Consider the following 12625-nt stretch of genomic DNA (forward strand, 5'->3'; position numbering starts at 1 on the left):
AGAAATCTTTCATTTCCATGTTTTTGCGATAAAGGCCAACTCTTGTTATATAGCAACCGCAGTCCTTTAGTCATTTGTCTTGCAGGAAGAGAATGGGAAGTTCAATCATATGTCTTTACTTAGATTGTTAAAGACGGGCAAAAAAGATAAAAGAGTGCAGCAGCAGGTCATCATCCGAGAGCAGTAAAAACCCAGCATTATCCAAGCTCTCAATGACACTTTAATAGGTTCTGCAGAGAAGGAGGGAACATGGTGCCTTAGGAACTACACAATGTTACTCAATACATGCTATGAATTGTTCATAAAATTGCAGTGAATTTAGAGATTCCATAGAAGTTATGTCCAGTCTGGATAAATTCTTATTTAAAATTTGTGTGAGAAAACAAATGAAGAGGGTGGAGTGGTATATATACCATAACCACAGTTTTGCCTTAAATTAATAAAATTGTGTTGACTTTTTGACAGTCTAACGTAACAAAGATACCAGGTTTTTTAAGGCAGAAAATAGTTTCTGTGTTAATTTTATGGTGAACTAAGCTGAGATCTGGGAACACAGAGACACTGCAAAAAAAGTTTGAGCAACAAAACTAGTCTGAAAGTCACAGTTTATAATAAAACTAAGCATTTGGCCAAAATAATCTTTACAGGTTAAAAATATCATTTTGATTAAAGGGCTTGTGCATACTGGTGGATTAACCATTGCAGAAATATTAAATAATAGTAATTACCAATATTATTAATTTTGGGCAACTGTTCCATAAACCGTACATTGGATGGTGGTTTTAATACATTTGCTAAACACTGCATGTACTGTGTTACTATTTGCAGCTTTATTGCAAATCGAGAAAGCCAAAAACTAAATTACATTCTAAATGCAGCTGAAAGTTGAATAAACTAAGCTGATGAAACTGGAATTGTTCTTTAATGGTGCTTTGAGTACCATGCAAAATAATCTTGGTCAGATTGCCTTCCCCAGGTGACACACAATGACAAGCGAGACAATGATAAATATGGTATATTGAGCTTTTTGCTAAACCAGAATTTTATCTCGAGCTTTTTGATTGGTTTGCTCAGTCATTCTCAAACTTCCATTTAATCGAAAGCGACCAACTGTAACTGGCATCACTTCCCGAGTGCCTAACAGAATATCAAAGTCCGCTGAAATTTAATTGCATCTTTTGGAGTTACATCTGTCAGCCTAGATGGCAAAAACAAGGTTCATCTAAAGATTTTACAAAATAATGTCATGTCTTGCTACCCCTGCAAAATGAAAGACATGCAAATGTGCACGTGAATGAGTGAGAAGACTACTAAACTTTTCAGTTTAACCTTTAAAAAAAGCAATGTTCCATTATTCCAGCCTTGGCCTCCTCCATGAATCATTTGGAATCATTTCACTGCAGTATTTTGAGCCAAGGGTCTTGGCATGACATGCAAGTGGTGCTGTAGCCTGCACAGTTAATGGCACAAAGGTCCTTGGAGCACTCGTTCTAATGGAGCCATCATGGAGCACTAAAGGGGATGAAGTGGCCACACACAGTTCTACCCGATGGGACTCGCGTGTGCTGAGTCAGGCGACCACAACCACAAATCTGCCCCTTACGTTTTCTTTTGTTCACAAAACAATTGCTAAAACAAAGGGTGCGACAGAGCAATCAGCCTATTATACGGGCTCATATTAAACCTGAGATTAATACTTCAGCAGACTACATGAAGGGAAGACTGTGGAGAGCTTTTTCAGAGTCCCCTTGAAGTGACCCTTCTATTTATGAGTGAGCGGCAGAGCTCACAGCCTGACCTGCGCTGAAGGAAAAGTCCTTCAGACACTGTTGCTCCATCTAATGCAAAGCTGCAGAGATTGCATCTCAAGGGAGAGCAAACTGCTGCTGGGACTGGAGAGGCTCCCTGAGACACTCATTCGAGCTGAACTGTAGGTGAGATCACAAAATCTGAAAGTATATGAAAGGATCAACTGAGTTATATTGGGTCCAATTTCAATGCTCAATATTGCCTTACAAAAGCACTTGGGCAAGGCCTGCTGCTCAGAGCTTATAGGCTCTTGCTGGAACTTTAGAGATATAGCGATAAAATCTCATTTCAAAGCCTACATGTACTAACACACATAGATATTATGGTACGCTGTGGATGTAGTCATTAAATGATAGTTCGGATTTAGCTGACAGCATGGGGAGGTGACTGCTGGTCAAGCGCCAGGTTAACAAAAACAATAAAAGACAACTAATATGAGCTCTTAAGGCAGAGCTGTATGATCAGCAAGGCCAGAGATGTGGGAGTATGAGGTGACGCAGAAGGAAAAATAAAAGTAAAGGTAACTTACGTCTATGTAGTTGGCATTGACATAATCGGAGCTGGGATCTGCAAGGAGGGAGTGGAGCTTGACTCGATGACGGTCATCTACAACGCATAAAACATCACTTATCAGTATGTAGAGGTATTTGCATCCAGTATATATATAAGTATTTTAGTGTTTGATTATTATCTCAGTCTGTCCATTTCCAAAATACTAGAGTACTGATTCTCCACCTGAAGGAAGGGAGGGTGTTTATTGGTTCGTCTGACTGTCTGTTTGCATGTTTGCTAGCAGCCTAACATCCAGAGTTTTTGTCATTTCCAAAGTTAGTGTGATGGTAGAAACCAAATTCAAGTCAAAGGTCGAGATCACACCAAATGTGAAAATCAGTAAAAACTTTATATTACCCACATTTTTTTATGGATCACCTTCAAACTTCAGAGCAATATACCAGGCCTTGGGAGGCATGAATCTGTAGGCTGGGTAAGCATTTGACCTTGACCTTCATTGTTAGCACTCAAGGTCAAAGGTGACCTTCAAAAAAAAATGTCAAGAAACTATATCTGGTAATATACCATATCAAAGGGCACGGAGAGAGCTGTAGAACAAACTTATTTTCAGTATGATCCCCTATGAGCCAGTAACACCATAGCAAGCTGACGTCATCATGTTCTAAATTTGAGCATTCCTTGCTTGTTATTCATAGTACATTCATCCTTTTTGAACAATGATTTATACAATTAATAAACTGTCGGGGTTCAGATTTACCTTTGCTGGGTCAAACAAGCCACTGGTGTTGGGTATCGGTTAGCTAATAATAAAGGTATTAATAACTTTATTTCTATAGCATTTTTAAAACACACAGTTACAGTTAAGCGAGCATATTCTTACATCCAAACACATGGCCTAATTCATTCCTGCCTACACACCTGTACACACATATTAGAAGAACAAAAGACCAACAAATAATGCGTGAAAGATTAAGAGAAGCCAAACTATAGATATAGGGCGTCAGCAGTCAACAGCCAACCGAGCCTGAGTCGAAGAGAAGCTGGAGAGGCCGCCTACAATTATAAGCTCTCAGTAGCTCAGCTATATATATGCAGGACTCTGGCCATGTAGGGCACAGACATTTGGACAAATATTAAACAGTTAAAGATTAATAACTGATTCAACAACAACAGTGGTAATTACTGTTTTAGGACCGATTGATGATCAAATGCTCTGCATATATTTTTCTGGACTACTTTCCCATTCCCCATGATTACATTTGCATTGCCTGGTAATATGTTTTGACTCATCTGCCATAGTGAGATAGAGATGCTGCTGCTGTGCTCACAGTGAGTCGCTGTGTACTCTTTCTTTCACAAAGAGGAACAATATGCAGTATGCCTCCTTTACCTGAACTATTGTTTTAACAGAACTAAACTCTACCACTAAAGCAATGGTTTACCTGGATCAGGCGGATTCTGAAAACGATTGAAAAATAACAGAGAAGGATTAGGAGGAAAAGCAAAAGCAGTCGTGACTCCTGCAGATTGCAGTTTCCTCCATTGAAAAGCTTTATGACACAAAAGTAATTTCTGACACTTTTGTATAAGGGCTCTGAAAAATACAATAAGTAAGGCATTTAGTATTCCTCCTATAGAGGCAAACATTTCAAAAACATCATTAAACACACGGTTAAACAATCAATTTTAATTAATCATACCTTAATCACATATTTAACAAGAATCAACAGCCATTCCATTGGGAGTAAAAGCAATTACTGGGCACCTCTGGCTCACAGGATACAGGCAGTGGCATTGTAAAATGGTGATTTACTTTACAGTGTGCATATAAAAAGAAATGGTAAGGTATGCTGTAACTTACAGTAAGGAAAAAAAGTGGAACACACCCAAGCCACGGCGCAAACACAACTCAACACATGGCTCAGTACACAAATACTCACGGCTTAGCAGGCTATCGTGCCTCCCTTTGGTCTTGTCCTTCTTTTTTGTGACATCCCAGCCGTCGAAAAAACTCTGCAGATTAAAGAGAACCAAAAAGTTTTCAGAAACAGAAACAACAGGCAGGGACGATGCGTCTTTTGTGCTTCTTGACACTCAGAATGGGAACAACTTTGCTAATGCACTCCAAAGTGTTACCCTAAGGTCGTCTTAGTAGCTTCAGTGTTATAGCATCTTGCCAAGTCATCAAGAGACATCTGCCACAACATAGCGGGGAGCGACTGAGGCTGAGAGACGACATGCAGACGGCGCTGAGAGATGGCTGCGGCCTTGGAAAGGAGAAGGTGGCCCTCTGCAGTCATTCTCATTCTGAACACAGTGTGGGACTCGCTGCTTGCAGAAGCGGTTGCTATATAATACCTCGGTGTTAAACTGCCAAACTTGTGACAGCTGTTTATGACACCCATCGACTAAATCTGTTGGTGCAGTGAGATGAGTCATTGAATCTGAATCAATACTATAAGCGAGCAAGATGAAAAAAAAGAAATAAATAAAGCATGGGCCTGACATAAGTGGTGTCGTATTCTTTTGCAGTTTAAAAACCAGCCTGATCTCTCTGCTGTATCGGTGGGCACATCCAGGCTCTCATACTGAGGCACGCTGTCGCTCGTCTACAGCAGACCAATCTCTCCCGGGCAACGGGTGTTGAATTGGTACCACCTGACATCCGAGGCGAGCAGGAGAAGGAAAGATAATCGGAGGATTATATCAGTCACTGACATCAGCGCTGGTAATGCCTGATTTAATCCTGCTTAACAAACCTGTATTTGTCCAAAACTCCTTGTCGATTTTGGAAACAACATTCTGTTGACCTTCGTGGAGATTTATTCATTTCTGAAAGTATTCGTTTGGGACATTAAGGATTCTGGACTAAAGAAAAAAAAAAGATAATGCTCGGAAATGCCATTATATCAGTTTTCACTGACTCTGCCAGCGCAACAAGCGCAAATGACTCTAATTTTCCATGTAATTTTCAATAAAATATATATTTTGAAAAACTGCAAAAAGACATTAAAGGACAGACTTGGGATTAAACCTCCTGTTACTAACCCATAATCTCATGGCACTGTATGGCAACTACGTGGGAAATGGGAGCCTTTCTTCCTTGAAAGTAGTTTCCCCTGACTATATGAGTTCTGGAAATAAACTGAAAAGTTCCTTCAAAATGGAAACATTTTGGGTTTCCACGTTAAAAACCAATAAACCTCCAACAGTGAAAGACAAGTGAGACATCCTGCTGCAGTATTTCTTTCATCTTCTGATTCTCATATGAGTTTACTTTATCTCCAGTAGTTAGAAGTTCCTGTCAAAACTTTTGGCAATATTTAATGTACATTTATTTGGGTATATATGATGACAGGAAAGTGAAGGGTGAGAGTGGGTGGATGGCTTGATGTAAATGATGAACTCAAACCCAGGCCTCTGCAAACAGCCTTTAGCACCGAGCGTACCATATGACACACAAGTACACAAGATTAATCCATACTTGTTGTTTAAGATTGAACAACTAAGTATGATTGTGTCATTTTAGATTAATCATGAATAGTTTTTAAATATTAGATGGGGGATAAAACAATGACCTGTCAAACAGAATTATTCTCACTGTATCTTTAGTTTTTTTCTTTTTTTTACTTATCTGTACGTAGGACACACACTCTTTGTTCCACCTATGGAGTTATTCTATTTATTTATTTACCTGTAATCCTGACACTTTGAATTTCCTTGAAATGGAACTACAGCCGTGAAAGTTTTCACAGGACTTTCTGCAGTCTAAACAACTAAGTTCACCCAAAGATGCAATAGCTTGTAGTGCCACCTTTAGCAACAGAACTTGAAGTAACTGTTTTTGTATGACTTTATCAGTCTCTCACATTGTGAGCAGAGGTCGCTGAGGTTTGCGGGCCTTCATTTAATATATACAGCTCTCTCAGGTTCACTAGTCTTCCAAGAGATAACAAAATGACACAACATCACTTTTAAGTAGCCACATCCTGGTGAAGGGGCAGAGGTTCTATCCTCTAGTGTATTCACTGACTCTTGCTCCAGATGTTGACTTTCACAACACATACTGTACCCCACCTACCCCAGGGCCTGACTCATTCATAACCCCCCCACAATGCCTTGCAACATGTCTGATCAATGACAGCAGCAGTGTGACCCTGTGGGAAATAAGGGTTATGAAGTCTGACAGCAGAGTGCAGGCTGATCCCCTTCATCTTGTTTATTTCTCCAGGCGATGAGGAGCCAGACTGAGGAGTGAAAAAGCAACCCATATATTGATTTTGGAGGAGGGGGGGGGGGGGGGGGGGGGATTTGTTGGCCCCTCAGGTGATAGCTTAATGAATTGAAAAAGTGCATCTGGCTTCCTGCAGCTGTAGGTGCAGATAAAAAAAATTCCTATCACGACTGGATGATGTTGAGAATTTTATATTATATTAACCAGAACTCTGAGTGGCGTAACTTTGGAAATAGTAATTAGTGCTCTTATAAGAAGAATGTTCAGTATATATGCATTAACTCTGTAATGCAAATGAAGTCAAAAACATATTTTACTGCTCATGCTCATGAATATTCAAGACCCCTTTTAAAATGCTTCAAAACAGACAGCACTGGTCTGGAATATTATACAGATGGGTCTGTACACTGTAACATATTGGGAATTTTGACTTGATACTATCTGACAAATGATTCACCTATTTTTTCAGCTACAAAGAAATAAATGAAATTTCACGGGTATGAGGCCCTTAGGTGTAATGTTCTTTAAAGAGGTGTGTTGACCAGTGACTTTTGCTCTGTGCAGGTTCTTCAACTTCAAGCTAACAAAATCAATTTGTCATGGAACTGGCTTTGTATACTAGAAGTTGACAGCAAACCAATAAAACAAATACGGAAGCATAATATGATTCAACACTTTGAAAGACTGTAACTTTGTCAAATCAAAAAAGAAAAAACCAAACAAAAACAGCCAAGACCAAAGGTACATATGGCTTGGCAGCTAGCACCAGGACTAGCGACAGGTTACAGCAAACGGTAGCTAGAGAGCATCTGGCAAAAATAGCTCAACTAATTAAAACAAACAAAAAAAAACACAAACTTGAATACAGAACTGAATAGTTTGGAACTGATTTAATAGATAAATTGAGTAATAATTAGATGTAAAGTAATAATTAGATGCATGAGAGCAAACTAATGATTGGGCTAGCTAGCAGTAGAAATTTTCTAGCTAGTAGAATAAATAATCAAAACTACATAAGTAATTTCTAACGTCTGAATAAACCATTGAATTTGATAGCTAATTTTCTAGAATATAAGATAAACTCTTAAAATACCTGTCAAAAATGATCAACATTTTACTTACTTCAAAAGTGAACTACAACATTTTCCATGTCTTGCTAGTAGGCCCATTTTGTGAACTTGTCAAGTCCTTGACCAAACATAATACTAAAGTCTTATAGGTAAAGATGACAGCAAACCAGACATGAATATCAGACTACGACAAACACAGGCAATGTCATTGCCCCCCCAAGAAAAACCCCTAACTTTAGGCTAGTTGGCTAATAGTCACAGAATTTTGCATTAACATTTCATTTACAAATTTTGTGGTAGGACTTCCCCTCTAGTTACATAAAAAAGTCTTGTGCTACCCCTCATTCTTACATTGCTTTTTGAGGGACAACCCTCTTCTTTGATCTTTTGTGTCTATAAGGCCGATCCATAACTGATAGAGTTCCAATCTTTGTTTTTTTATCCAGTGACTTTTACTCCATTGGGATGAATATCATACTGAAAGATGAAGCCAATCAAATGCTTTCCAGATGGTATTACCATGGTAGATCAAAATCTGACAGTATTTTTTGGCAATTTTAATTCCATTAATTTTGACAAGGTCCCCAACACCTCGGCTCAAATGCAGCCAAAAAACATGACTGCGTCGCCACCATGTTTTACAGACGGTTGTTGACACTCACTGTTGCACCTTATTCCTGACATTTCCATATATACTGACAACAATTTTATCTCAAAATGTCACTTTTGGATTCATCATCGAATTGTTGCCACTGATTTTCAGTCAAGTTCTTGTGTAATGTGCCAATCTAACAGGACTGAATATAAAAAAGCCAAAGTCCAAAGAAAAACTTTGAAAGACCTTGAGAAACCCGGAAGAACCACAAGATCACTTTAAAATTTTATAAGAAGGTCTGGCTTTTTGGAAGGAAAATATGAATAAATGAGGGGTAGTTTCAAACCTTTGCATAACACTGTATGCTTAGAGAGAGAAGTATACAGAGTTGCACACTATATACCTTTGACTGTTAAATACTGGAAAACTGACATACTCGTGGCTTATATTGTGTAGTCATATTTGTTAGTGTGGGTGTACATACTCAAAACAGGGATTGAGACACATTGGACTATGTGGATACCATTAAGCTAACAAAGTGGATTAACAATTTAAATAACTACATACATTTACAGATAGACAATTAAAATTGCAACATAACAAAAAACAAAATTTTTAGCTAAACCTAATGGAAAAAAAAGCACAAATGAAATTGTGTGTTTTTCATACATGCCTTACCTCATACTCTTGTTTGAAACCATATCCCTCAGCTGTCTTCATCTGGTTGATGTGCTGGAGGAGGTCAGCCACCCTTACAGCAGGATGGAGCTGACCCGTGTGATATGGCGAGCTTTTCCTCCGACAGTGACGTTGGGGTGAGCCTCCCAGTAAACTGCTAGACTCATTGACAGAGCTACGCTGCTCATCTGGGAACACAAACAGATACAGTTCAAGGCATCCAGCTGACACTGAGGATTCTGCGGCACATGCTCTGTTCTTTTTTATTAATGTAAAAAAGTCTAGGGGGCAGCTTAAAGGAAAAAGTCAGCATTTCTGCAGAGATATGAGTGCTGACTGGTGCTGCAGAATATTCAAACAGACAAGAGCCTTTCAGGAGATTTCTCTGTCCAAAGCATCTTACGTTTTGACAGGACAGATTGGATATATGTTTGCAAACATGGCTGAAGGTCAGAAAGCAGGAAGCTGCATTCTCTCTAGACACTTTCTCAAAAGTACTCATGTGGTCCTTGCTGCCTTACTTCGAGCATTGCAGCCATGGGCATCCATGAAGGAGTGGGCCATCCTCTCATCTTGCTGGAGAGTGCTCTGCTCTGTCATGCTGCAATCCAGAGAGCTCAGCTTCCGACTCTTCTCCTGCCTGTAGGACATGGCTGCCTTGTTTATGGCCACCTTCTTCCTACTGTAGAGAGGCAGGAAGAGAGGTGGGAGGATAGAGAAAGGCAGGGAGCAAATACAGACAGAGGATGGCAGAGAAGGTGAGAAGTGAGAGAAAGACAGGCAAAGAGATAAGGAATAAAGGAAAGGAGGGTGGGTGAGGAGATGAGAAATTGGAGTAAAAGGGAAATATAAGGGCCACAAGATTGAAACTGGACGAGGGGAAAAGTGAGATCTGGTGATAGCAAGAGTGTGTCATGGGTTGCAGTAAGGTTCTGCTGAAGTGGTGTGTGTGTATATGTGCTTGTTTGTGTATGTGTGTGTGTGTTTGGTGGTGGGGTGAGGGGTTGATTTGAGAATGTGGTGGAGATAGCAATGCTTATTTCCACTCTAGTAATCCTGGGTCTACAAAGGAAGGGGAAAATGGCATCAGGGTGGAAGATGGAGAAAGGAGTAACTTACGGGTAGTAAGGGTAAGAATAGAAGTCCCTTCTGATTAGCATGAAGGAGGAGGAAAGGAGAGAGACAGAGAGTGAGGAGAAAAAAAAGAGAGGTGACTATGGTTTATCAAGATGGACATCAGAAAGATAAATGAAGATGCTCAGTGTGTTGGAATGTTCCTGGCTGGCCATCGTGAGGCAGAAGACAGGCTCACCTCATAACAAAACTCACATTGGGACCAACAAAAGATTTTTAAAAATTTCAACTAAGGGAGGTCTAAGAACAAAATCATCATAAATAAAACTGATAGTATAGAGGTGTGTGTGCATCTTTCATTTGGATTAATCTTATTAAATACATTGAAGGTGCCTTATGTTTGCCGTTTGGGAACATTTTAGGGAACTAAGAGGGTTTTTTTTCTAAAGGAAAGATTAATCATATCACATTTTAAAAATCAACAAAGCTAGCTTTAAAAAAAATCTGTATTCCATCACTGCTTTGTTAATCACAGGATTTCCTTTGCGGGTCTGTGTTGTGTTTATAAGCAGACCCAGTGCTTTGGGTTTACTTTGTGTTTTCGGAGTCTTATTTATTTGTTATGTTCTCTGTGTATTTTATATTTCCTAGTTTAGTTTGCTTACACCCTTGACTTTATTCAGTGTTTCTAGTTCAGGATGTCTTGGTTGTTATTTGGTTCCATTCATGTCTCCGTGTCCTTCCCTCAGCATTCCCCCAGTTAGGTCTTCATGATCGTCCAATCATGTCTGTGTGGGTGTGTCTGGTTTTTCTCACCCTTTCTCGTCATTTGTCCCTTTTGTCCCTCACTCTCTCTTTCCTCCCTCTGTTCTCTGGGTTCCGTCAGTCTGCGTCTCAGTGTGTGTGCTCCCTGTACTTCCTGTTTTACTTTGATAGTCTCCTGTCTGGTGGCCATCATGTTCAGTTTCGCTTCGTGTGTTAGATTGTTGATTTGATTGATTTGTTTTAGTTCGTGTGAAACTGATCTAACAGTTAAGTAGTGTTGCAAAAAACAAAATATAAAATTTGAACCCCAAGAACCGAATGACTCATTTTCCATGAAGTTACAATAAGAAGAATCACAACTATCCAAAAACAACTGACTTAATCTATGAGATATAAAAAGCAAGTAGTGTGTATTTTAAATTGTATGCTCAAAAAACATGTAATCTAATCTAATCTACCTGACTGTGGCATCTAAATCTATCAAGACTTTAACATTTTTCATATATTTTAGCTTAATATTTAAGTTGATTTCATCCTTAAATGATGGATTCATTTTTTTAACACTTGTTTATTTTGCTCTTAGGTTCATTAGCTTTGAGTGAGCCTGATGAAACATAATAAGCTGTTGACTCCTCCACCTTCACGTCGCAAGTGTTCCCATTAATTAGGGGTGCAACGATATTCGTATCGATATTGAACCGTTCGATACAGTGCTTTCGGTTCGGTACGCATATGTATCGAACAATACAACATTTGTAATTTATTTTATCAACTTTCCTTCCGACGATGCTGTCTGTGTTGAGCGCTCAGTGAATCTGCGTTCGACTACTCCGCCTAGGCTGCACTGTCGAGCGCAGATCCACTGAGCGCTCAACACAGACAGCATAGTCAGAAGGAAGAGCGCAGGGCAAGCTAGCAAGACACATGGACCTCCCCCACCCTCATTCAGATCTGGCGTTTGGAATTATTTTGGTTTTCATGTGACGTATGACCCTGAAGGTAAGCGAGTCATGGACTAAAGTAAAACAGTATGTTGGATGTGCCATGCAATGCTCAATTACATGGGTGGGAGCTAGTGTGTTAGCGCAGTTAGCTCGTTAACGTGTTGGCTGTCTAGCCCCACACACGGGGCGATCGGTGGTAGCTCGTTAACGGAGATTTGCCGTGTTGTGGCGCTAAGGTCATTTCAACGAGATTAACCTGAAAGCACTAGTGGGAACACAACGAATATGACTGCACATTTACACCGACATCATCCTAGTGCAAAGACCAAAACAACAAGCATGCTACTAACTTTAGCCGAGTCATTTAGACAGCTGTTAGCACATGATTCTCCTTATGCTGCTGAGAATATAGCCCAGAAGAAGCGGATAGTATAGCTTTTATTTTGAAAAGAGACATTTCTCTGTAATAAACTCTCTTTTCCAAAGATGAGTGATTCCTCAATCAGATACAGGGCTTGCAATATCGCTAGCCCGACGTCCCGGAGCTAGCGATTTTTTTCAGTCGGGCTACCAAAATCTATCTCTGCCCTGCCCGTCGGGCTATTGTAGGAAGGAAAAATATATGTCAATGCTTTTGCATTCTTTCAGAAATGTAGCTGGGTAATTATGTCATTGGCATCTGTGAGCCACTGTCAATATGTGACATATTGAAATCGCATTTGAATTTGCGCTTGTTTTTTTGCTTTCACTTTGCAATCGCCCGAACTGTGTATAGAGAGCGACAGCACTGATCTGTGAGTGATGATAATTTGTGCACCAATTCCTCTGACATCGTCTTATTAATCTTTAGCTTACTATGCAAACATGACAAGTGAAATCTCCCGCAGCTTAAACATGTGAGAGGTTGATTGCGCAGAGAATCGCTGAGCTTATGTGAGTGCGT

General features: G+C 39.7%; 1 protein-coding gene across 4 annotated transcripts in view; it reads right to left on the reverse strand.

The window, feature by feature from the left end:
• Nucleotides 1-12625, reverse strand: part of LOC309698717 (receptor-type tyrosine-protein phosphatase U-like) — a 263712-nt gene that overhangs the window by 41049 nt on the left and 210038 nt on the right. For 2 of the 4 annotated variants that reach the window (XM_082521358.1, XM_082521360.1), the window contains exons 15-19: nucleotides 10019-10048; nucleotides 9421-9578; nucleotides 8900-9087; nucleotides 4263-4335; nucleotides 2339-2415 (exon numbers count right to left, since the gene is read on the reverse strand). In XM_082521358.1, the coding sequence (XP_082377484.1) occupies nucleotides 2339-2415; nucleotides 4263-4335; nucleotides 8900-9087; nucleotides 9421-9578; nucleotides 10019-10048 (526 nt within the window). Of the gene's footprint in view, nucleotides 1-2338; nucleotides 2416-4262; nucleotides 4336-8899; nucleotides 9088-9420; nucleotides 9582-10018; nucleotides 10049-12625 lie in introns of all 4 variants that reach the window. The other 2 variants (XM_082521357.1, XM_082521359.1) reach the window with 1 other exon arrangement.

This window comes from Aulonocara stuartgranti, assembly GCF_965226115.1.
Source record: "Aulonocara stuartgranti genome assembly, chromosome: 22".
NCBI classification, from domain to species: Eukaryota; Metazoa; Chordata; class Actinopteri; order Cichliformes; family Cichlidae; genus Aulonocara; species Aulonocara stuartgranti.